This window comes from Cryptomeria japonica, chromosome 4 (assembly GCF_030272615.1).
Source record: "Cryptomeria japonica chromosome 4, Sugi_1.0, whole genome shotgun sequence".
NCBI lineage: Eukaryota > Viridiplantae > Streptophyta > Pinopsida > Cupressales > Cupressaceae > Cryptomeria > Cryptomeria japonica.
In genome coordinates, this window is record NC_081408.1 from 389,161,889 (window position 1) to 389,187,558 (window position 25,670).

At 34.6% G+C, this 25,670-nt stretch overlaps 1 protein-coding gene across 1 annotated transcript; it reads right to left on the reverse strand.

Annotated features, from left to right (window-relative positions):
- Positions 1-6,698: 6,698 nt before the first annotated feature.
- On the reverse strand, positions 6,699-24,971 carry LOC131074651 (UBP1-associated protein 2C). Its single transcript, XM_058011313.2, has 6 exons — positions 24,730-24,971; positions 22,656-22,776; positions 22,111-22,254; positions 7,717-7,913; positions 7,521-7,596; positions 6,699-7,431 (listed from the first exon to the last, which is right to left on the reverse strand). Exons 1-6 carry the CDS (start codon positions 24,852-24,854, stop codon positions 6,982-6,984), a joined length of 1,113 nt encoding a protein of 370 aa, XP_057867296.2. The 5' UTR covers positions 24,855-24,971; the 3' UTR covers positions 6,699-6,981.
- Between the last annotated feature and the right edge of the window lie 699 nt (positions 24,972-25,670).

Genomic DNA, 25,670 nt, shown 5'->3' on the forward strand with positions numbered 1-25,670 from the left:
AAGCCTTGGACAACCTCTTTCAACCGTCTCACTGAACCACTTAATGTGTGTCAGTTTGGGTTTGGTTCATCAATCTCCCTCTTCATTTCTAGGAGCACTCTTGCTATGAGGCAAATGGTAACTCTATTGGTTGTTTCCTAAAGGTCGATGATGCTACGTCCTCAATGGAACACACTACCTTTGCCTGCATTCTTGTTGATATCGACATCTCTGCTCCTCTCCCGGGTGATGTGGTTCTTATGGTGGGGGATAGGCCTTGGTCACAACTCCTGGATTTTGAAGGCCTCCCCTTTCGCTGCAAGAAGATGCTTCTCTATTGGCCATCTTGTTTTGGGTTGCTCTTCTCAGCAACACAAAGGGTTTCTACCTCGTGGAAGAATGCTACTTGTTGACCACTTAACAGTAAATGTTACGGATTCTACATTTGTTGGCTCCTCCCATGAGGATGATGTCATGCCCCCCACAGCTCCTATTGCTCCTACTGATGTTTTTGTGGCCTCGTCTCCGGAGGCCCCCACTTCCGTTTCTCTTGTCCTGCAGCCCTCCCCTGTTGCTAGATCTACTTCTGCTACTACTGTTATGTCACAACCTGTTGTTGTTGATGTTCTGTAGCCCCCTATGGCCCTCTTCCAGCCTTATGTTGTCACCAGTGTTGTTGACCGTAAGGGGAAATCTTCTCCCGTGCCCCATACCCCCCCTCGTGGGGGTTTGGGTGGCCCGTCCCCCCCTTGAGTGGGGTTTGCTCCCTGGTTGGTTAGGATCCTATGTTTGTTCCTTTCCGCCTTTGGGTTGTGGTTCTCTTCTAACATCATCTCTCTTGATGTTGCTTTTTGTTAAGGGTCAGCCTTGACAATGCTTTTTTAATCAAAAACATCATAAATTGTATTTACAAAGGATCTACCTTATGTGGATGCATCTTCTACTCTTCAACTTTGGGTGCTCCTCTTGATTGAAGGGAAGAACATATTATATAATAATTGGAGATTATATGGAATAAATGGAAGCATTAGAAAATTAAATTAAATTAAATTAATACAATAGCTTAAAATTGTAATTTGAACACAAAAATTACTACAATATAAATGAAGGGTCTATTAATGCAATAGATTAATATAGTAGTTTGAACATAAAAAATTATAGAAGCTTTAAGCTATATAATAGCTTAAAATAGTAATTTAAGCATAAAATTTTGGTTAAGGATTTAAAATTTCTATTATCATTTTTTGGTTAGACTGGAATATAGATTAAATTATAATTATTTAGATTAAATTAGATTAGAAGATTATTTTAATTTCTTTATCAATTAAAAAATGTAAATAGAACTTATTCTTTGTCAATATTTAGAGCAAAACAAAACAAAAACGTAAAAATGTTAGTTAAGATACATAAAGAGCATATAGATTCTTTCAAAATTGTAAATAGCTAATTTTCACATGCATTTAGATAATTCATTGCAACTTACAAAAATACAAAACAACCAAACAAATATTTGTTGATAACATCATGAGCCATCTAACAAATGTCAAACAAATCAACAATTCTAGCAAGTTGAATCAAATTCAACTTCAAACAAAACCAAAGAAAAGATAAACAATCACACTATTAAAGTTACTCTATTTTTTCATTTCTCACTCAATTTTTCATGCCTAATGTGTCTAAGAATTAAATAAAATTGGACTAAGGCAATTTTAACTAAAATCATAACAAATATATCCATACAAGAAACTCCAATGAAAGAACAGGGTCAAGAACAAGAAAATCCTTAGCCAAATCTAAGAGGCTAATGAAAGGAGGTGCATGAGAAGACTCACCCTCTTCAAAAAATTAATTGAACTAGAAGAACGAATTCTTAATATATTTCAACTCTATGTAGCTAACAATATTAATAGAGTTGGAGCCAATTACTCACTAGACTAGATCAAAATCACAATGACAACACCTCTTCAAAGGCTTTAACTCCATAAGTAAACACCATAGTCTGCCTCTATGTAATCCTTCTTCATGAGGTGAGTGAACTTATCAGTGCAACCTCCACTCCACACAATCAAACCATTGTCATTTGTGAGACTTCTTCCATGTGAAGAGAGGGTAAACCATTGGATTCCCTGTCTCTTGAATAGACTTTCTATGAGTGAGTAATTCAGTTTATGTCATCATCAAGGGTATAGTGCATGTGTAGTCCTAAGTCCAGACATCTCATTCACTTTTATGGTGAGTCAACTTGGAATGTCATAACATTTATCATATAAGACAAGTGGTTGTCAAACAAGCAAAGAAATAAAATTAGAGTGCAAGAAAAGCGCAAAAGAGGCAAAGAAGGCACAAGGGTTTAAGGGCATGCTAAGACTAGAAAGGTGACCTAGGGGTATGCCAAAGTAGGGTGTGAAAAGGTGATTGGTCTAACTTACATGCACTAAAAACTATATTTTCTCAAAATGTTCAACATCCAGACTAAAATGTTGACCCGATGTAGCAAGATGTGAAAATGAGTACTTACATGGCAATGCTAATGTGATGATCAAAGGATCCTTCATATTATCAAGCTCAAACTGTATGATACTTGATCATATTTATACTAACCTCAATTATTTCAAGTCGTATGATCCTATACTTGATAATGTTTACGCTAACCACATTTATTTATCTTAGACTATGGGATATTTCTTATTTAGTAATCATGTTTACTTTTTATATACCCATTTGGGGCAACATTGGGTGCATCTTTCCACAATCATTAGGTGTGCTTTCATGAGCATACCTTTAGTATATTTCTCTGGTGTTACGTAATGTTATCTTTACATTTCCATATAATTATTCAATATCCATATGTTACATCATTTTACATATCTACTCTCCTCCAACTTATTTGCATTCTTTAGATGCACCTAATTATAAGGGGGGATGTAAGGTCACTAGCATTCCTTATTTGAGTATGTTCTAATATTTGACATATATATCCTTATTTATCTTCAATTTATGAGTGTGAATAAATTATTTCAAATTGGTTTCTTAACTTTACTTTGGCATACATTCTCATGGTAGTTTTCATGCAAGTTAAAGCAGTGGCAAAATGTACATGAAAATTGCATGCCTAGCACTTTACGCTTCATTGGACTTTGTTTGACCTAGTTATTATTTATGCAATGAAAAAGATACAAGTATCATGCTCTCTATTAAAAGTGGACAAATAACCCTCTCACTAGGCAAACAAATGTCGCAATAAAATTACAGTGCAAGAAAAAGATAAAAGAGGTAAAGAAGGCATAGGGTTTTAAGGGCATGTTAAGGCTAGAAAGGTGACCTAGGAGTGCAACAAAGTAGGGTGTGAAAAAGTGATCAATCTAACTTGGATGCACTAAAAACTTTTTTTCTTAAAATGTGTAACATTCAAACTAAAATGTTGACCCTATGTAACAAGATATGAAAATGGTTACTTGCATGGCAATGCTAATGTGATGATTAAAGGAACCTTCATGATTATCAAGCTCAAACCATAAAATCCTATAGTTGGTCATGTTTATGCTAACCTCAATTATCTCAAACTGTATGATTATATACTTGATCATGTTTATGCTAACCACATTTATTTCTTATGTCACGTGTTTTACAATGATCATTCATGTTTCTAACAAATCTTTGGTATGATGATATCTTACACTACTTGTGCTTATGATATTTCTTATTTAGTAATCATGGTTACTTTTTATATAGACATTTGGGACAACATTGGGTGCATCTTGCTACAATAATTAGGTGTGCTTTCACGAGCATGCCTTTAGTATATTTATATGGTGTTCCATGATGTTTCCATATAATTATTTAGTATCCCTATATTACATTATTTTACATATCTAATCTCATCCAACTTACTTGCATTCTTTAGATGCAACTAATTGTAAGGGGGGAATACAAGGTCACTAGCATTCATTCTTTGAGTGTGTTCCAACATATGACATTTATATCCTTATTTATCTCCAATTTATGAATGTTTGAATAAATTATTTCAAATTGTTTTCCTAAGTTTAGTTTATGTGCAAGTTAAAGTGGGGGCAAAATGTACTTACGAAAATTGCATAGCTATCACTTTACCCTTCATTTTGGACTTTGTTCTCTATTAAAAGTTGACAAATAACACAATCTTTATATATGTTTTATATGCACTCACTCCCAATGACATCTAATTGTGAAAAGTGACCCCTAAGCTTTTAATTTTCAACTTCAATTTAGGTCCAATCCTCCTCTCCCAATTAGCACAAAATGTTTCATTTGGGACCTTTGATTTGTATTTAAAGGGGCAACCCTAGTTCATTTACCAACCAATCATCCTTGGGTTAGGTCTCAGCTCACATTCGTACTTTTCTAATTACTAAAAAACACTTATCAAAGTACTTATATTACATCGTCATCTAGCATGTATTCACTATATCAAAGTATCCTTATGGTGTTTGACACAAGGAAGGAGTTATCCTTGTAGTGTACAAACTCCTAAGCACACCAAACTAGTCATTATGCTAGAGAAAATTCAAATATTCATGACAAATTAAGCATGAACGCCCAAGATATTTTAGAGGTCATATTTGCACTTGTGTATGAATCACATAGTCGTGAAAGTTTGAAAATTTCAAAGCATTCATCCAAGTATCACTTCTACACTATAATGGATCATTTTGAACCACGTGTCAGTGTTATTTCATCAAAATTTTAAGTATGATTTTTTATTCAATTATTTTAATACATTTATCACTCCCAACTCTTTTATATGAGGAAATTTATGAATACTTGTGTTAATTATTTTATATACCCTAGATTTTTGCAAAAGGAATTTCATTCTCTTTCACTTATACAATGTGGTAATAATATCACTAAGACAATAGCTACTACAAGGAGCAAGAAAAGGACAATAAATAATTTTTGCCATAACTTATTAGGAAACAAACAGAAAGTTATAATAAATGCAATTAAAAATATATTTGTGTTAATATTGTTTTAAAAGATATCCTTGTTCAAGGGGTCGGAGTTTGTAAAATTGTTAGAAAATTATCAAATCTACTTCTTAAGGGCTTTTTCAAATTTAACTTTGATGGTGTGGGTGATGAGGGCAATGTTTGTATCTTAATAGAATGCAACTTTGGGGGTTTTAAGTGCATTTATGAATATTCTAATTCATAACAAAAATCATTCATTAGCATTCCAGCTTAAAGGTTGTGGGTGGAAAATTTGTAGCACAAAGTTGGATTGTCACGTTTAGCATTCTCGCTTAAATTGGGATGGTGTAGCAAATTATGGTATTACTAAGCTCTAGGTTCCTAGTCTCTTGTCTCAACTATTCACAACTTTTTCATTCAATTCATTTAGCCCCTATTATTTCAAGATATTTTCTATGCTTCTATATTTTAGAGTCAGATTATAGCCTTTCCCTTTGAGCTATTCACAACTTTTTCATTCAATTCATTTAGCCCCTATTATTTCAAGATATTTTCTATGCTTCTATATTTTAGAGTCAGATTATAGCCTTTCCCTTTGAGCGTGAGGTTTTTGTTACTTCCTTCTCTACTACTTTGACCTCATAAAAGTCTGTTATGTAATTATGGTTGTCAATCTTATCATTTGTAAATGATTTATTTATACTCTATACACAGGGAACATATAGATCCCTCTAATAATATCAAAATAACATGCTTCAAATATTATATATATAAAACCCAAAGACATTAAACACTAAAAATACCTTTCAAATAACCCAAAGACATTAAACACTAAAAATACCTTTCAAGAGTACAATTTATTCTTCACCTAAATCGCACTTGCATCATTATATAGAACTAATTAAAATTAAAACAATTGACTATTTTATTTGAAATGATAACAATTTTTGACTATTTGATTTGAAATGATTAAAAATATAATAGAATACACTTACTTTAATCCTATTTATTAATAATTCCTTATTAAAAGATACGACACCAATCTTTCGATAATATTTAATTTTGAAATAAATTCACAACACTAATCATTTATGTAATATTCGCTACTACCATTATTTGATGAGAATGTATTTCATTTTTATTTTTTTGACTCAAATTGCACGTCATTTTCTTTTTCCTTTCAAATTGGATTGCAATTTAATAAAATTGCGTTTTATTTTTAATCATTGTATCGAATAATTAAATAATCAAAAATGTGCTTTTCATTAAACATTTATACAAAGCCTGCATACTCTTCCCCCTCGGGATTCATATTTGTCCCCTGTTTAAAAAGCACAAGCTCTTCAGCATGAAGCCACCTCAAATATATTGAAGCTATTAATTATAGGAAATTTAAAATGCTTAAAACACCATTCCAGGAAAATTAATAGCCATCTCATCAATTATACCTTCCGTTCAAGTTTTAGGAATCCAAGTTTTCCGAAAGGCACAAAGCATCTGTTAAGCACTGATTCTAAACACTAGAAAGTCGATTTTGCTAAATATGAAAAGTCAACCAAAAATGAGAAAACAGCCAAACTTAGTGCGGACTCGGCTTTTGGATCTAGGAATATTGATAAAATAACCGCAATCTTCCTCACCATGCAAAGCACCAATCATGAAGTGCACCTATGTTTCAATCGCATACTTTCTAAGCGATCATTGCATCGCTAACTCTTCAAATCCATCCAGAGAAAAGAAAATGATCAGACTAAAATTTCTACTTATCACAAGTGATGAAAACATGACATTATTTCATTTCAACTAAAACAGCATTTTCTGAAGTTCAAAACTACCATGCTTGCAATCAGTTTGCGTCTTACCATCACAACTAATGATTACAAATGCCTACCGTCAAAGTAAGAATTTAAATGAGTAGGCTGTTGTCACTACAGATCCGATGAAACAGAATTCAATCGCTGAGTTAAAAAGAAAATACAGGTCTCGGACCAGTAGAACTGCAAGTTCAGAGTACTACTGGATTTGCAAAGAAGAATTCTAATGGAATATGATTCAACTAAAAACTATTTCCACTTGAACCATAGTAAGGGTAGCCTCCACTGGCTCCTGTTCCAGCACTAGCATGCAATCCAGATGGAACCACACGCGGAGTTTGCAAGGAAGTTGCATATTTTGCATACTGGCTTGAGCTGTAAGGTGCTGCCGAGCCTAGACCTCCATAATGAGAAGCAGATGAAAGCCCTCCATATGTAGGTTGTGTTGCATATGGAGTTGGCTGAACAGCATATGCAGATAGACCTGGAGGATATGTTGAGTAACCAATTGATAGGGGTGCAGAAGCCGGTGCCTGTGGTACTGGCCTATGATATGACAGCATACTTGGATACTCAGTTGCATAACCTGTCTGTATTTGTGGATGTGGCTGTGCTTGCAGAGATGCTGCCGGTTGTGGTGTTGGTTTCTCCTTCTGACCCTCAGCTGCAAGTTTTACATTAACCCCTCTACCCTGCATGCCAAGCACATACCATGAATTCCAATGATTCCTCTACAAGCAATCTGATCAACATTTCTGTTGCTAAAAATCCTATAACTTACATCAATGGTTTTGTTTGGTTCCTTCAGAGCCCGCTTTGCAGCTTCTACTGTCTTAAAAGTCACAAATGCAAATCCCCTGTCCACGACATATATAACACAGCATTAACACAGCAAGCCAGATAACTGGCCCTTTTATGAACCAAACAAAACAACCACATCGTTGTAGCAAAAAGGTAGAATGTTACGGGTATGTAACCTGGATTTGTTTGTATTCTTATCATATGCGACAGAACCTTCCTCTATCTCTCCATACTTTGAAAAAACCTCCAGCAGTTTATCAGTAGCTGTGTCATATGAAAGACCACCAATATAAAGCTTCCTCTGTGTGAGATCACCAGTTTGACCAGGACTTGAATTTGCTGCTGCTGCTAAATTGGTTATAGTAATCCGACCCTACAAAATTTATATCAAGTACACCATTAAAAAAGTAAAAACTAAAATAGTAATGAAATCACAATGCAAACTCATTTGTCTGAACCCTCAAAAAAAGTATGAAAAAATGAAGCTTATAAAGTAATAGCAGGCCAAAATAATAATTTCACGGTAACAAAGTCTCAATCCAAAAGGGTGCAATTTTGAAAAACGGACATTTGAGTTGTAAAATATAAAACCATCCAATAAATACAAGTGATAAAAGACCATAAAGCAAGTGATAATACAAGCAACAGAAAACTTTCAATTGAAAACTTAAAATTGTATTCCTGGTTACAAACTGCCATCTGTCAGTTGGCATAGAAGAGACCTTGGACATTCTCAGAAAGGTTTTTAAGTCTCAGATCCAAGGCTAATCTTCAGTCCAGAGAAGCTAAGAAACTCGTAGTAGTCTTGATAGCAACAGTCCATGATGTTATAACCAGAGAGACTAAAGAGAAAAGTAGCATAAAACAATTATAATTACTACTTCCCAGTGTTCCTCTGAGTTCATGGACAGCAACAAAAAATTCCAAATTCTGGGGATATTTGGGAGTGGCTACCAAAATAATACAAAAAAAAAAATTAAATTACATAGAGAGAAGTTCTAACTTATCATTAATGTAAACAATGAGTAAAACAAAATGAAATTTATACAAATATTGAAAATTTGACATCAATTGATCTAATGATCAACAACTAGCATCTGCATTTGGAATAGTATTTGTACTATTCAGCAAGTACAATACTACGAAGTAAGACTGACACAAAATATAATGGCTAATCTATTTAATTGGGCAATGCATAAGCTGTGCCTCATAACTGGAACTGTTAAACTCATCTAGCTCCTGCATTTACACTCATGCCAACCCTGTATGCTAGGGTTTTGGAAAAGAACGTGTCAGAACTTTTTAGTTCATTATTTTCTTGTTTATGTTTTTTTAAATTTAAAAATCTGCTTTTTCCCTGTTGGGATGCACCTGGTGCCTCGGAACCAGTTGACAGATGCCTGGGTCCCCCATGCTATCACGGGGCAGCAGGGCATCCCAAGATGCCCCCCCCAAAATGGAGATGTGTTTCAGTATGTCCTATAATATCCTCAACAAATTTTAATTTAAAATGTTAACCACATTTTGATCACCAATTCACCACGTTCTAGTCACCTAAATCTTGTAAGGGCAAGCAAGGTGATAGCATACGGTAGATGAATAATGAGTTTTATATATATTATTTACAATAATAACAATGTCTAGAAGATGAATATAAATATGCTTAAGCTTTAAAGAATAACACACAAATATTGCTTCAAAAATTTTAAAAGTTTCCACAAATACCAAAATATATGTTGAAATCCAAACAAATCTTTGATGTACAAATCCAACATCTGTGTAGGATTATCTGTGTAGGATTGGACTCAACAAATCAAAGGCTTTTTGCCCTCCAATCTCCAAGAAACAAAAATAAATTGGTCCTACAATCTCCAAGGACAAAAGAGGTTTGGTACCCCAATCTCCAAGAAACAAAATTGGTTTAATCCTCCAATCTCCAAGAACAAAAGTGGTTTCGTCCTCTAATCTTATAGCTGAAACCAAGACTCAAACTATGAAAGAAAAAAATGAATATATAGACAATCGTCTCAAAGGCAACCAAACACCTCGATATATAGCACAAGCAGAGCACAAATTTCCAACACCCAACTTTACCTCTCAAAGATAGCAATTGAATAACTAATGACTCTTTCCCCAAAGTAGCCCCCTTTGTCATGAATACCAACTTGTAACTCCTCAATAATTTCTTGCCATAGAATTTGTCGTGAGGAAGATGTCAAGAGCCCTGGGGATTTCCAAGAGCTTTTATGGAAACCCACACCCCCATAATATTTTTTATTATTTTATATGTTGCTACTATGTTGCTACTAAACCATAGCCTCTTTCTTAAAATGTTTTTATAAGTCTATCAGGTGAATAAAGATGGGCCTCCCATAAGCTAATAATTAAAAAGAGTCATTACATGTTCCCACTCTAGGACATCCCTTTGTTGGGGCATGCACATTGAAATAATGGAGGAAACTGCAGGTGCCATTTTTCCCTGAACCCATTGTCTTCCAAATGTCACCCAGGCTACACGATTACTTTCCCTTTACCAAATGCTGCTTGTGCACAAATAGCTCCTTAATGGACATTCATATTTCAGATATGCATACATGCATTCATGCCCCTTTTCCTGATTTAGTAAATTCACCTTTTCAGGTTAACACCCAGCCTCATTCAATGATGTATGCTTCACTCAGCATTTTGATATATTATTTTATCCAAGTTCAACAATTTATCATGTCTCAAGGAGTTTGAACCTAAGAATCTACTTTGAAGGCTCTTTTCCCATGCATAAGGGACTTATACCTTCACCATACCATCATTACAAAAACCTTTCCCAAGATGCTCAAGGAAATTCCTCCTGATTGCTCATACTGTTTACCTGAAGGGTCTATCCATTCATTAAAGCAACTCCACACTAGTATTCAAGAATTTGTTCACATTGAACAAAATCCCACTGAATCTCCAGCCGACTTTGTTATGGAGTGGTGTGGTTTCCTTTATTCCTTGATTAGTGCCCCCTCATATATATCCAATCAAATTCCTTCACACTAGACAAAACCCTAATAGATCTGCAGTCCACTTCATTATGAATTGGTGCTAGGGCCTTTATTGCTCAGCTAGTACTCATTGTATATAACCCCACAAATTATGCAACCTCTGTTTGGACTTATAAGATAAAAACCTGAGAGAAGAGGTCTAGAACTTTCCCTCTATATTGTTAAAGATGCCACTATCAGTGCTCTCAGAATATATCAAACTGCCATAGATAGTGACACAAAGACTTATGGGGCCACTAGTGCATGTTTTTTTAATAAAGCAAATAAATAGTAATAAAAAGATGTTTTACAAAAACTTCCCACCAGAGCCTTAATCAGCACATAGAGATCATTCCGCAAATAAGAAGAAATCAGATATTACATAAAAAATAGTAGTCAGATAATACATAAAAGCTAGCTGAAAACTGTAAGGAAAACTTCCTACATGATAGTTAACCAAAACAGTTGCTAAGTACAGAAGATCAGATTGCAGACCTTATTCTCTGAGTCAGTTGATACTTGAGAGATCTCCAGATCTATTGAATGATTCCAAACAAGGATCCTTCTAGAGTGGAACTAAATTAAAAGTTGGGTATGCAGGATGCTGTGGATGTGAGGGGGAAAACTATCAATATGTTAAGCTTACAGGGGTGCGTATTCTGTTACTTGTTGGGATATAGATAGTACCCATGCTCTTGGATGATTTCAGCATATCTCCTCTCAGTGTGATCTCTACAGAGTACATCTCCAATGATGTTGATGTGGTACTGTTGGAACTGGATGCATAATACAAAGAGTTCATTGGTGGAATCCATAGAGAAAATGTGGCAGTCAACATAGAAACATTCAACCTATTGTCCTTAACTTTATTAGCAAGACAAGTAGTAGAGGCTTCAAGATTGGTGAGAGCATTGATGAGGGTGCCAGCACTAATTCTCAGTTTGGGGTTATGTTGGCTGACGAATTATTTGGGACATAGCATGGTGTAGATATGGTTCGGAAAATGAGAAGAGGGCCCAAGAACCAACTAAAACCCCAATTTTTCATTTACTTTTGCTAGTTTTTGGCATTTTTGTACAAATCATTTTCATCTTTTTGTTTGATCCGTTGGTGAAGCATCTTATTTTGATCCATTGATCTTCTTGCATCCTTCTATAAATGCAAGCAGCAGTTGGAGAAATATCTAAAGTTTTAAGTATTTAATAGGATTTAGTCATAAGATCTTGTTTTGAGCCATTGATGAAGAGTCTTATAGACATATGCTCTTAGCTTGCACTTCATGCAATCTTGCTAATAAGAAATTTGTTTGTATTATTTGTTTCAGTTAAAGAGCATTTACAGCATTTTATTTCCAAAAGGGATTGGCACTTGCAAAAAAGTTAAGAGCATTTACAGCTAAGTACATCGGTCACCACTTTCCTGTTATCAATCACAAATTTAGTTAATTGTATAATTGAATCTTAATTTTGTAGAATTTAAATTAGATTTAAATAATTTACTGATTTTTAAGATTAATTTTGAATTTGATATTAATATTAGAAAGTCCATAGAATGTCTCACCATTTTGTACAGCTACTTTGTTCCAACAAACAGTAGCCAGCCATTAATAAAATTAGAGATTGAAAGGTATCACTTAATATGTCATTTTATCAAAACACAAAAATGAGTAGTAATAGATTTAGAGGTTTTATCAATAGATTTAAGGGGTTACTTGATTTGTGTAGTACGGTTGGCTTTGATTTTATTTGCAGTAGTGATTTTTTTATTGGTATCTTTCCCACAAAGAGAGACAAAGATAATCCATAATTGATAGCAATCACATAATCTAGAATTCCTAGATCTTTAATAGGCCAACACTATATACTTCATTTCCACACTGAACCGTATTGCAACTTCCATTACAACATGGCTTTGACCTCTCAATAATCTGTTTGTTGTTTACCACCTTCTGCTTGGGCTCTGAAGACATGTTATTGGTTGAGACAATATCTAGTTGACAATGTATATATGATTTCAACCCATGTCATTTCAACAGACAAGTTGTTTCCTCATAAAATATGGAGTTAAGTGAAAAAAGTTAAGTAATTACTAACAGAGTAGCATAAACATATGCATTTTATTTTCTAATTAATTCTTCTGGTATTTGCCTGGGCTCAGTTTAAAGATATTGGACGAGTGGTACTTGTATTTTTCTTGTATGGAGGGATTGTCTCCCGCAATTTTATTTTACTGTAGTAAATAGTAAAATAGTCTATAGGCTGTAGACTGGTGGACAAAATAATACTTCCAGCCAAGAAAGAGTATCTCTTCTGTCAAAAATAAGATTTGCATATATCTACAAATATCTCCCCTCCTAGGGATGATCTGTTATGTAGTGGGAATCATACATGGTGCATATATCCAGTGTCAATCCAAACTCAATGGCACCTTTGGCATATGTGGTTCTCTCTCAAATTGATTGGAGACGGTGCCAGAAACCCTCCAAACTTTACAGCTTAATTCTGTTTGCCAAATAATGCAATATACTAGCAAAAGATGAAATCCTTCATCATCCAGCCACCAGGTATGGCTCTGAAATTTAGAAAATGATTAAAAAACAGAGAAAAAAAAATTATAAGTGACTTATTTTGGAATGACAAAACACTATCCTCCAATTCTATTTAAGCATCCTAAGCTATTTAACGAGTGGCAACTAAAGTGGGTGGCAGACTTCATCCCTCAAGGCAAGTTAGTAACTTACGATTGGCTGGACAACTATATCAGAAAGGCCTGTTCAACGGTTTGTAAGCTAATCACGAAATGTTTGGGGATCTTTTTGATAGATGATAGGGCCAATGACCTAGGAGGTAAACTTGAGTGGAGCTATGAAGATGGGATGTTTTCAGTCAAAAAATGATACAATCTTCTCCAAACTTGGAAGCTTCATGACCTTAGAGAAATGTAGAACAAAAGTGGCAGCTGACAAGAGCAGTTTAAGGTCAATACATTTGATTCACTACTATCCTTGAATAATCTAAAGAAGAGAAGCTTCATTGTTCAACCCCCTTATTCTCGCCTATCAAGGTATTCTCACCTCAGCTCGCCCCCTCCATACCCCAAAGCTTGGCAAAAAAGTAAGACCGAGACAAAGTGTGGTTGGGTCACTGGTATGGGTCTTGCTGGGTTATCTCATGATATCAAAAAGATAAAAATAAAGGGAATAAATACAAAGAAGACTAGATCTTACTCCCTTATGCTCCATGGATCAGAATTAATACCAATGGAACCTTAAGTAGAACTCTGACGCTACAAGGGCTGAAAATTTACATCAGGATGTGGGTAACAATCTCATTTGCTGTTTCTATTGAGTTATAGGTGAGACTATTAATAAAGCAGTACAGGGTTTGCCTATTTAGTGTGGATTAGTTTTAGCCATGTCCTACCATCTCTAAAGTGATCATTGAAACAGACTCTGAAATCTGTCAACATATCAGCATTGAATTGGTCTACCTCGGCTTGCTATTTCCAATTTACAGAAATTGATTTTGAGCAAATTGGGCCTACCCCCCACAATAAGGGAATAAATATAAAGAAGACTAGATCTTACTCCCTGATTCTGCATGGATCAGAATTAATACCAATGGGACCTCCAATAGAACTCTGATGCTACAAGGGCTGAAAATTTACATCAGGATGTGGGTGGCAATGTCATTTACTGCTTCTATTGAGTTATAGGTGAGACTATCAATGATGCAGTGCAGGGTTTGCCTATTTGGTGTGGATTAATTTTAGCCATGTCCCACAATCTCTCTAAAGTGATCATTGAAACAAACCCTTGAATTGAAGGAAGTGGAAATTAAACAAATAGTTATTACAGACATCCATCAGCTTTTTGAAAAGGTTGACATCTATAGCACCATCATACTTCCTTCAGTTAAAAGGGCTGTGGAAATCTTAGGTAAGAAAGATGCCCACCTCAACATTTATCAGGATTTCATTTTCAAAGAGGAGGTTCTTCCCAATCTTGGGCTTAAATAAGACCTTATGATGGTTATTGTTAATGAAAGGAGCTAATTATAACCATGAATTACAGAATAGCACCTAAACATTCTTACTAAGGAATTCTTATTTATTCCTTCTTTGGACTCACTGGGTATTGAGTATCATAGTGATTTATGTTTCATTATTCCTTCAATTCTCTTCCCACTTTCAAGCATGCAACCAACCCTCGTAACTGACATCAATTCACCCTGGGCTTGTATGATGAAGAGATCTAAATTCCCTCATGCAAATTGAATGATGAATGTCTGGTAAAAACTGTTCTTGAATCTCTTCTACATCCTCTGCTCTCTGAACGTTTTTCCCTACAGCAATGTTGTGTTCCAGAAAGCATTTGGAACAAGCCATTTTCTCAGCTTCTAATGAACATGAGCATGAAAGAAATTGTAATCAACTGTGGAGGGAAGAGTATGAAACGGTAAAACAATGGTAAAGAGTAACAACTCTTTACCAAACTTGGTTTCAGGTTGGTCTTTCACCCACTCCCCTCTATATTGTTCTTGTTTGATTTTTGGCCCTACATTTCTTCCTAAGCCTTACAACAGAGGATGTGTTTTAGAAAACATCAAACAGTGTAATTTTCTCAGCTCCTACAACAAATCAATGTAAAGACAAATGCAGCTTTATTGTATTAGCTCCAATTTATTAAGTCTTTCAGTTTTTGTGGTTAGAATACTTCCCAGACTTCCATGGAGCACTCATTCTATAAAAGCCATATCCCCTAAAACCTCTACTAACATCCAGCTCAAGCACTTCTTACTAAACCATGCAAAAGGACAAGACATGATAAAAGTCACTAGTTTCAAGATAGGATGATAACAGGTCACTTCTTTCCACCTATTATTGGCAGTAAGGTCCTCAAACAAATTGTGCAAGCTCAAGTTTGTTTATAGATTCTAAAATCTATGTTGCTCTTAATAGTCCCTCAATTCCGCCGACTCCATGGCTATCTAAGCCATGGACTCTGACTACAAGAAAGTTATTTTCATCACTCAAGACTGAACAATAAGAAAGTTCCTAATTTGGATTTCCAAGCTCTTCAACCTGCTTCTGACTTTGATGACTTTAGCTGGATGTTTGCTACTTTAATACAACAGATTTATCATTGTTTCAATAATATCTCTGGTCTGCATCCTCATCCCATGAAAACTATCCACAGCCGCTGCCTGCACTTGGTCACTATTTCTTTTCAACAAAGACAAGGTTTGTGACGAATACCTGTGGTGGTTGGCTGATGGGGGAAAGAAGACTATGATGGAAATTAACATGCAATTTAGTGGCAATTTTGTTTTAACTCAAACCACCCGGATGTGGACTGTGTGATTTTTCTGTTATTTCTTGGGGTGCAATTCAATATTGCAAAAAGAGCATACCCACTAAGATCACTGTTTAAACAGCCTTATTAAATTTCTAGAATTTTAGATTTTTATAGCATGATTATGTTTAACACAATTGGTTGAGACTACCTATTGAATGCAGCTTTTCTGTTTATACTTTCATGTGTCGTTGATGATTAAAAAATAATTACAGTTCCAGGCCTGTGCTAATTTGGCTTTATTGAGAGCTTGAATTTCTCTATTTGTAATATTTTGAAAAGCCAGTAGATTTACTTTCTGATCTTCTATGTTTTTCATGTTTCTTACTGAGAAGTTAACCTTCTTGAATCTGTTTGAAGATAACATATATTGTTTATTATAAACTACATTCAACTCTCTAGTTTTGAACATAATGACATCCAAAGATATATTTGTTCTCCAATGATCTATGACCACATCCATCCATTATTCTTACTGACAAAGCATGTGTAGTATTAGGAAAAAAAACCCAGCAATATGCATATGTTCATTTGATCATGATTATCATTTTATGAAATACTAATTTGTGGATTCAGTCCATCCAAGCCTAATGGGGCTCTCTTCCACTTGCTCATGGCTAGATCAATTTCATGATCACCCTCTTTCTCCCATAGGAAATTACTAAGATCAAATTGTTGTCACACACTTATAGCGCTCTTTTCTACATTTCCCATACACTCTGAAATGTGATACTACTTCCTATTCATCCACCACAGAGAACATATAGTGTTTCCCCTAGTGCATGGGTCGAACACCTTCCCCTATGATAAGGTCAGGGGCTTATATCAAAGGATTCTCCTCATCAGAGTGGACCTCCTCAATGAGCAAATGGAGTAGGCTACCAGACTATATAATGGACATGATTGCATCAATAGCATTTTTAAATTTCATAATCAATGTATCTATGTTAGACAACTTCAGAACCATAAAAGATTCTTTATTCCTCTTTTCATAGTCCTCTAGATCATGCTTTGTTTTTCCTCCTTCAGCACAATCTTATCAAGCTCACAGTATTCACAACTATTGAGTATTTTATGACTCAATGGGTTGTAATTTTTTCACAAGAATTTTTGCAAGTTCAGAAATGAACATTTCTAGATTCCTGACATTTCAAGAAAAAATAGACTGAGTTTTACAAAAAGCTACAAAACTAGGAGATTCATCAAAAATAACAAAATTGTTGTCCCATAACCCAATACAAAGAAATATTTTAATTGATTTCAAAGTTTGAACTTATATAGACCTTTTGTTTAAAAGAAAGCCCTAAAATTTTATAAAATTTATACAGTTGTAAAACCTCTCCTCTTCTAAATGTACCTTCTACAGATGTGGCTCTAAAAAATTTGTGTCTCTCAACCAGCTTAAGTCCCATGTTGCACCCTATTCTTGCTGAGAGTTGTTGTCATGCTCTGCTGTTGTGCACAGCTGCTACATTGAAAACTCAGGCCTTCTCTGCTCAAACCTAGATTTCATCTGTCATTATCATGCTCCACCAACTCATCAGACATACCACCCTAATTGATGAACAAATACAATCTTTTACAACCAACTTTCTTCAACAACGCCAATGAAATAAATGAATGCAATGATCTTTCTTGGAGGTTTTACAGTAAGAGTTAAAAATAAATAAAAAGAAATCCAAATGTCATAGCAACCAAAAGTAACATATCAGACACATTTTGGAGCTCTCAAATCTTGGTTCTACTTCTATTCCATTTAGGACGTGTTGAATTAGAGTAAACCTGCTCTACAGGAACAGTTTCAATTGTTTTTGACTAGTTAGATGCCTTCATTACTGGTTGAACCCATTAAAAAAACACTTCCCTCTATTAGGTCCAATTCCCTGTGTGTTCAGATTCATTAGTTACATATTCCTCTATGTTTCTGATTATCAATTTCTGTAATGTCCCCTACATGATTAACATAATTAATCTATTTCAATTTACTCAAATTGATTGAGAGACTACTCATGAAGCCAGTCATTGATAGTCTTCAATTTATTAGTTATTAACAATTGCTTATCTATTTTCCTCATTAGATGATTAATTTCATTATCCATAGTTCTTAATATAGATATCAGACCCTGCTACTACTTCAGTTTTAAGGGAGACGGGTCTATGTACATTACCAAAGCGCTTAGAGACCAGGTGCAATAGGTTCCCTCAAAGTTTATAGATCCAAGCCCTTACCTATCTTGGTTCTATACCCTCAAGGCTTACCTATCTTGGGTCTATACCCTCAAGGCTTATGGGTCACTGATCCCCACCATATCTTGGGGCTTAACCTATTGTTTGGATTTAGACTGCCCCTCTTTGGAACATCTCATTCCCATCTTCTTAAATACTGACAGTAATAACATGATTTAAACTATAAGATTACTAATTTCTTATGTATTATGAATATATATGAAATTAAGTATGACTCATACATATTGCAGTCATATTAATATTACTATTAATTCTGCATAAGAATGTTATCGGGCTTCATATATTAAGCATACTTATTAAACACATTCCCATGCATACCACCAAGAACAAAGATGTTACTGCCTGTAAATAACAGTTCTGATCTGATCTGACTCATGGGGATGTTACTGGATGCTTTTGATTCCTTTCCTTTATATCTCTCAATGTGAGGGAGAGGTCACACCTCTTGATCACGTATGCCCTTTGGCAAGAGACACACCCTTTCACCATTAGCACCCTTTGAAAGAGTGCAACTCTTCATTATTTCTGCCCTTTGAAAGGGACACAACCGTTCACAATCAGATCTGCACTTCTGATTTCCAATTTATCCCCCTCTCAAATGAGGTTCTCTTCTCCCTTCTATATCTCATTGTTGAGGGAGTCACAACTTTTCCTTCCATGTCTTTTGACCATTCATTAACTTAATTAAATTTTCTTAATTATATTTAATTATTCTTTAAATTATAATTTAATTTTTAATATTTTAATTTTATTATTCTTTATTATTAAATTATATTTCAAAGTGGGGACATTATAACTTTTAACTTCAGTCAATTTCTTGAGAAAGGGCCTTCATGATGTTTTAAGCGTAAGGGGTTAGCTTCAATGAGAACATTTGTGGATAAACTAGCATACTTAACTAACTGGACTGATTCAATTTCAGATCAAATTATAAGATTAAAAAAATTTTGGCATTGCAGTGAAATTGAGAACAAATAATGATGCACAAATATAATTGATTACAAATGCACGTAGACTAAAATCCATAAAAGAATCTACAAAACAAATATCTAGTTAAACAAAAAGGTATGTTACCAGGAATTATATACATCTGGTAAATATAAATCCACATCCAACAACCAGCCATAGGCCATCTTGAGGTTAAGTGAAAATCAAAAAAAAAAACATTTAAAAAGCTAGTATATGTAAAAAGTAAAAATAAAAAAATAAAAATAAAACTATTTCACAACTCCAAAAAAATGCAAAACATCTAGAAAATAAGAGCATTAGTGCAGCTCAGAAAATCAGGTTAAGTGAAAAGAAAAATTTTGAAAATTTGAAAAAAAAAAAAGAAAAAAACCAAGTATGTGGAAAAAGTAAATAAATAAATAAAATAAAAACAATTTTTGGCATTACAGTGAAATTGAGAACAAATGATGATGCACAAATATAATTGATTACAAATGCCACGTAGACTAAAATCCATAAAAGAATCTACAAAACAAATATCTAGTTAAACAAAAAGGTATGTTACCAGGAATTATGTACATCTGGTAAATATAAATCCACATCCAACAACCAGCCATAGGCCATCTTGAGGTTAAGTGAAAATTTAAAAAAAAAACATTTAAAAAGCTAGTATATGTAAAAAGTAAAAATGAAAAAATAAAAAACAAACTATTTCACAACTCCAAAAAAATGCAAAACATCTAGAAAATAAGAGCATTAGTGCAGCTCAGAAAATCAGGTTAAGTGAAAAGAAAAATTTTGAAAATTAAAAAAAAAAAAAGAAAAAAACCAAGTATGTGAAAAAAGTAAAAAAATAAATAAAATAAAAACAATTTTTGGCATTGCAGTGAAATCGAAAACAAATGATGATGCACAAATATAATTGATTACAAATGCACGTAGACTAAAATCCATAAAAGAATCTACAAAACAAACAAATATCTAGTTAAGCAAAAAGGTATGTTACCAGGAATTATGTACATCTGGTAAATATAAATCCACATCGAACAACCAGCCATATGCCATCTTGAGGTTAAGTGAAAATTTAAAAAAACATTTAAAAAGCTAGTATATGTAAAAAGTAAAAATAAAAAAAAAAAATTAAAAACTATTTCACTACTCCAAAAAAATACAAAACATCTAGAAAATAAGAGCATTAGTGCAGCTCAGAAAATCAGTTTAAGTGAAAAGAAAAATTTTGAAAATTTAAAAAAAAAAAGAAAAAAACCCAAGTATGCGGAAAAAGTAAAAAAATAAATAAAATAAAATCTTCTTCACAAATCCAAAAAAAACTGGAGAAAATCTTGGAAATAAGAGCATTAATGCAGCTTGATCACTTGCAACATTTTTTCTTTCCATTGTCTAAGTGATGACAGATGGTGCGGGTACAACTTTCTCTAGTATATCAATATATAAATAATTCAACAATCAACTCACTTCATGGAAGTGTGGTTATTTTGATGGTGATCATTTTCTTATCTTTCTTTCTTGACTTACCTATGTATTGCTGTTCTCAGATATATTTTTGATCATTCAAGATTAAAATAAGATCATATTGTTATAAACTCACTATCAGAAGAGTTCTTGTTATACTTCAAAGTCTGAAGATGACAAGATTAAATTACTTCTTGTTATATATTTCATTTCTCATTAGGATAAGAGATTGGCGAATTAAAATAGCTTTTTATTCATATCTAACAGGAATAAAACTTTACATAGGACCTGTATAACTGAAAGAAAAGGCTCACTACATAGACATGCAAATTAAGATGAGTGCATTAGGTACTCTATGCTTCATTTGTTTGTTGTTTGAAATTTGAACTCTCTGTATTCATAGTATACAATCATAGTACAACTGAGCTCTTTAAGTAGCATCATTAAACTAATGACCTATAGGGGGCAGTCTATGTGGGATAATCCACACGGTAAATACAGGCATATTACACAACTACATCATCATGCATCTGAATATACGATAAATCCACACAATACAACATTAATATTCTAGCAATATCCCACATGTTGCAACTTAACTTCTTACAATATGTGATAGGCAAACACAAGTTTGAAGACTTTTCAACATGCTCATTACAATGGAAGATTCAATATGAATCCAGGATCCTGTTCAATCCATATACTCTTGATGGTTGCAAGGAGGTTCCAACAACTAATTGGTTTAGGCTAAAAAAGTAAAAAACCGATACAGAGATGACTGCATATACTATACATATTGAAGAAAAAGGCAGTTTGGGAACTGACACAACTAGTAGATATAAGTAGAATTTTAATCTCATTTCTATTTGTTATTTCCAAATTTCAAGCTCAGAACTAGAGCCTACTACATCGACCCACATGTTTGCCCTTTATATTTCCCACCTAATATACTCCTATGTAAATTATATTTTCTGCCCTATAAGAATGACTCTCAGGAAAATAGATCCCCAAGGAAGAACCATACTGCATAGAAATTTCATAGGTTGCTAAGTGCATTATATGCAACGTTCTCAAGATTTTCTCTCCACAACTATTTCCTTGCATACCGGGTGGAATGGCAAGATGTTTAAGTTGATGTATCATTTCGAAACAGCATCTTTGCCAGCATTATATGTAGAACATGGGGATAATCAAAATCGCTGAATTGTTATATATCAGCACATAAGATATCAATGCAGATTGGTCAGAAGAGTTGAGTTGTATATCAAGTGCCTTTTGTCATCATGACAACATTAAATGTCAACATCAATTTTCTAAAGGATATCAATCTAAATTATAATTAATGAGGCATCAATTTCTCATAAATGTTCATAATGACTGTATTGGAAACATGTAAATTCATTACCTACAAATTTTATCTATTTATTCAATTCAATAATGATACAGTTCAATAGGATTTATTCACAAAGAACACAAACAGAATTAAAGCTATAAATCAAGTGTGCTAACAAAATGAAAATACATACATCAATCGTCTTACTAGGTTCCTTTAAAGCCCTTTGAGCCGAATCCATATGCTTGAATGTGACAAAACCAAATCCTCTTGACTTTCCAGTTGACTTATCCATAATGACAGCCCCTTCTTCAATTTCCCCATACTGTTCAAAAGCCTGAAAGGTGCAAAAGAATAAATTAATATTTTTCTTCACCCTCTCCTTGCTACCTTTCCAAGAGACTACTCATATATTTTCAATTAACACATTCTCTATACAATAAAAGTCCTAAAAATTGATATGTTGACAGATGAAGGGAGACCTCTAATGAAAGGCTTACAAAATAACCAATGCATACACAGCAGAGCGTCAGAAACAGGCAAGCAAGGAAAATTCACAGAAGAATCAAAACTGGCAAACACAGAAAATTCTGGATAGGAGCTGATTATAAAACGGAACAATCAAATTTCATCACCTAGACAAATCTCAAATTGAAAGGAGTGACCACTATTAAGAAAATACAAAACTTCATCCAAAATGCACACCAATAACAGTTAACCATGCCATCATGCACTCACAGCACATAGAGTCTGAGAAGAAGTCTCCCAAGCCAATCCACGCACAAACAGCTTCCGATGAGCAGGGTCCTTGCTTGCAACCTCTCTAATTTCTTCTGCAATTGCAGGGTTTGAGGAACCTCTGCAATGACAAGCAATCCCAGTCAATCCATTCATCAAAAAGAAAAACAGCCAACCAGAGTTCATAACACTATACAAGGATAGGCTTCAATGTCTGAACCTTAAACTTGAAAATCCGGCTAGAGAGAACATATCAGACCATAATTTTAAGTGTAAGCTATTATCTGAAATATAGCTTGATGTTGTAAAATATAAAATGTCAGAGACATTAGATTTCCACAGTCCACTTCTGGATTCAACTGCATATAATTATTTGCATCAATGGTTCAGATCACACTCCACGATCCATGATACATTTTTTCTTTCTACAGCTCTCTCATCCTAATGACGGATCATGGAGTGTGATCCAAAAAGTTGATGCAAATATATTATACGCAATTGAATCCAGAATCACAGCACAATAAATATAAAACGTATTAAAAGTTTTGATCATTTACAGTAGGATAAAAGATGGTTCCCACCAAAGAAATTGGGTAACCTGATATTTGTTGTGGAGACAAAAGACATCCTTACATATTCAAAAAGATATTATTCACAGGCAAACAAGGGGAAAGTTCAAGAATAGACATAAAGTAGAATATGTAAGCTAGGAAGAATATTTATGATAGCATTTGTTCTTTGGTCGATGTGACACTTTCTTAATTGCAATCCATTGATCTACACAGAGCATATCATCATGGTGGGACTTTGTTATACATTAGTATTCTCGATGTGTTTAAATTTCTACCACAGCACAAGGCTCAGATATTGGTTGAAAATAAATCATATTACCACTCTAAAATAATTCATTACAATCAAACTGATGTTCTGGTTGGTGAGCAATTTCGAAGAGGATGGCAGATATGATAATACATTGCAAATACGAAAATACCTAGGTATAACCTATTTTCTCCAACTTTAGTGCCCAATGGGGGAAAGCCATGGAGGTAAACAAACAAAAGAAAAAGAAAAAAAACCTTCTGAAAATTAACAAAAAGAAGAAAATACAACCAAAAGATCTTAAAACAAAATAAGCGGCAATAAATTGACAATGTATAAAGCATGTACAAAAAACTGAACCATAAATAGCAAGCAAACTGAAAAACAGCCACCTTTGCTCCTTTCTGGGTTATCTTTTACCTTCTTGCACTAAAACATACAGGGTGTCAAACAGTGTTTCTACAAATTTTTGGTATGAGGAAAAGCGGTACTAGTGTTGGCAAAAATATTGCTTAAGTTTGACGACAGAAAAGGGATGGCTACGTAAATAACTTAAAAAATTAAACACAACTGAAAATATTATAACGTCAATGCTATATGTTTTATTACCAAAAACAATCATCGACCTATTCTCTTTATAGAGGGTTTTACAACTTTCTTTTAGCCTTTCCTATTTTTATGCACCAAATGGAGCAGGCTGTCTGGTTCTGAAAAGGGTTTGTCTCCTATTAGTCCCCAACTACCCAGGGCATCTAGGACACCTCGAGACATTCCCTGGACCCCAGGGACACATCCCCATGAGTCACTGGTGTCAAGCGGTCCTTGGCCTACAGGTGAAGATACTTGTTCATATAAAGTCCACCAGAGATCAACTTTTAACAAGCGCATAGTCCAACACTACATGATGATGTTCCCTGGACAAATTTGATGAAATGGACAGCCCTCGGGCCTCGATCCTTAAGGTTTACTCAAAGAAGCAAATTTATTAATGCACTGGAGCATCGGATTTTGTTACGGAGTTCCAACAAACAAAAAAAATCATAAGAGTGAAGCGAAGATGTTGTTGAATCTTTAGTTAGCGAAGGAAAAGGCTTGTAGGCAAGTAGTTTCTGAGCCGTAAATACTGGTTAGGGCATCATTTCATTCTGCCTTTGCCAACCTAACCTAACCTAACCTACCTTGGCCTAGCCTAACCTCCAAGCACAAATTCTCCCTCTGTCCCCTGCCAACTAAGTAGAGATATGAATGCACTTACATATTGACCATGATAGAGAGCAACTGTTCTTTGCTTAAGGGTTCCAAAAGGGCGTGCAATTCATCCGGGTCGAGACTGACGCCGTTGCCTTGGTGAGCGAGCTTTCTCTTCTTGCCTGCATCCATATCTCTCTGATCTCCCTAAAACCCTCTTCAGCTTCACTCGCCCTCAGTTTTATCTCTAACTTTGCTCAATCCTTGGCTTTAAATATTAATTTCGAGTGACCGGAGGCGCTCGATCTTAAAACGCCTCTTCAACTCTTTACCATCGCCTTAATTAACTATGCCCATGGGAAAAGGAGGGCTGAACAATGTGTCATTTTTATTTTATTTTATATGAACATTTTTCATATTTGAATTTGTAATGGTGAAATGTATTAATGTTCATGTTGCTTTTTCTTTAAGATTTATTTCATCTTTAGATAGGAGCACAAGTCTTAAAGCTAAAATCTTTTTGATTGAGGGTCAAGAATAGAGGAATATGTATTTCATCAAAGTTGTTCTAGGTACTAGGGGAGGGGAGCCAATACGTGCACAGCCTAACTTTGCCCGTCCACGTGGACTACCACGTCGACCCCCAAGATCAATTTATGCCTGGATTGTCATGTTGGGAACTTACACATATAATTTTTTTGGGTCTACGTCTCCATATGCCACGTGTTTTCGTGTGATTGGTCCAAGGTGTCCACATTTGGTCGATTTGGTCCATCGACCTAAGCCTACGCGGGCCCACCCCAGCAACTGTCCTTGCATGTTGTCTGAAACAAACATACACGTCGTGTGGTAGTAAGGCATTTCGCCACCCATATCTCCCACTTGTCCACATTTACACTTCGTCATCACCATACAGTCTTCCTTACACTGCCATTTACTTTGTGTCCCTTCACCTTGCTTCCACCTCTTTCATCGCATTTTCCGAGAAAACTATGCATTCAATGCTCC

Excerpts from the sequence above, each read along its gene's own strand:
- LOC131074651 (XM_058011313.2), bottom strand. The coding sequence starts at position 24,854 with ATGGATGCAGGCAAGAAGAGAAAGCTCGCTCACCAAGGCAACGGCGTC. Across the intron at positions 22,777-24,729 it reads CTCTCTATCATGGTCAATAT|AGGTTCCTCAAACCCTGCAA; the intron begins GTAAGTGCATTC and ends TTGTCATTGCAG. Across the intron at positions 7,914-22,110 it reads AACCTAGTAAGACGATTGAT|GGTCGGATTACTATAACCAA; the intron begins GTATGTATTTTC and ends TAAATTTTGTAG.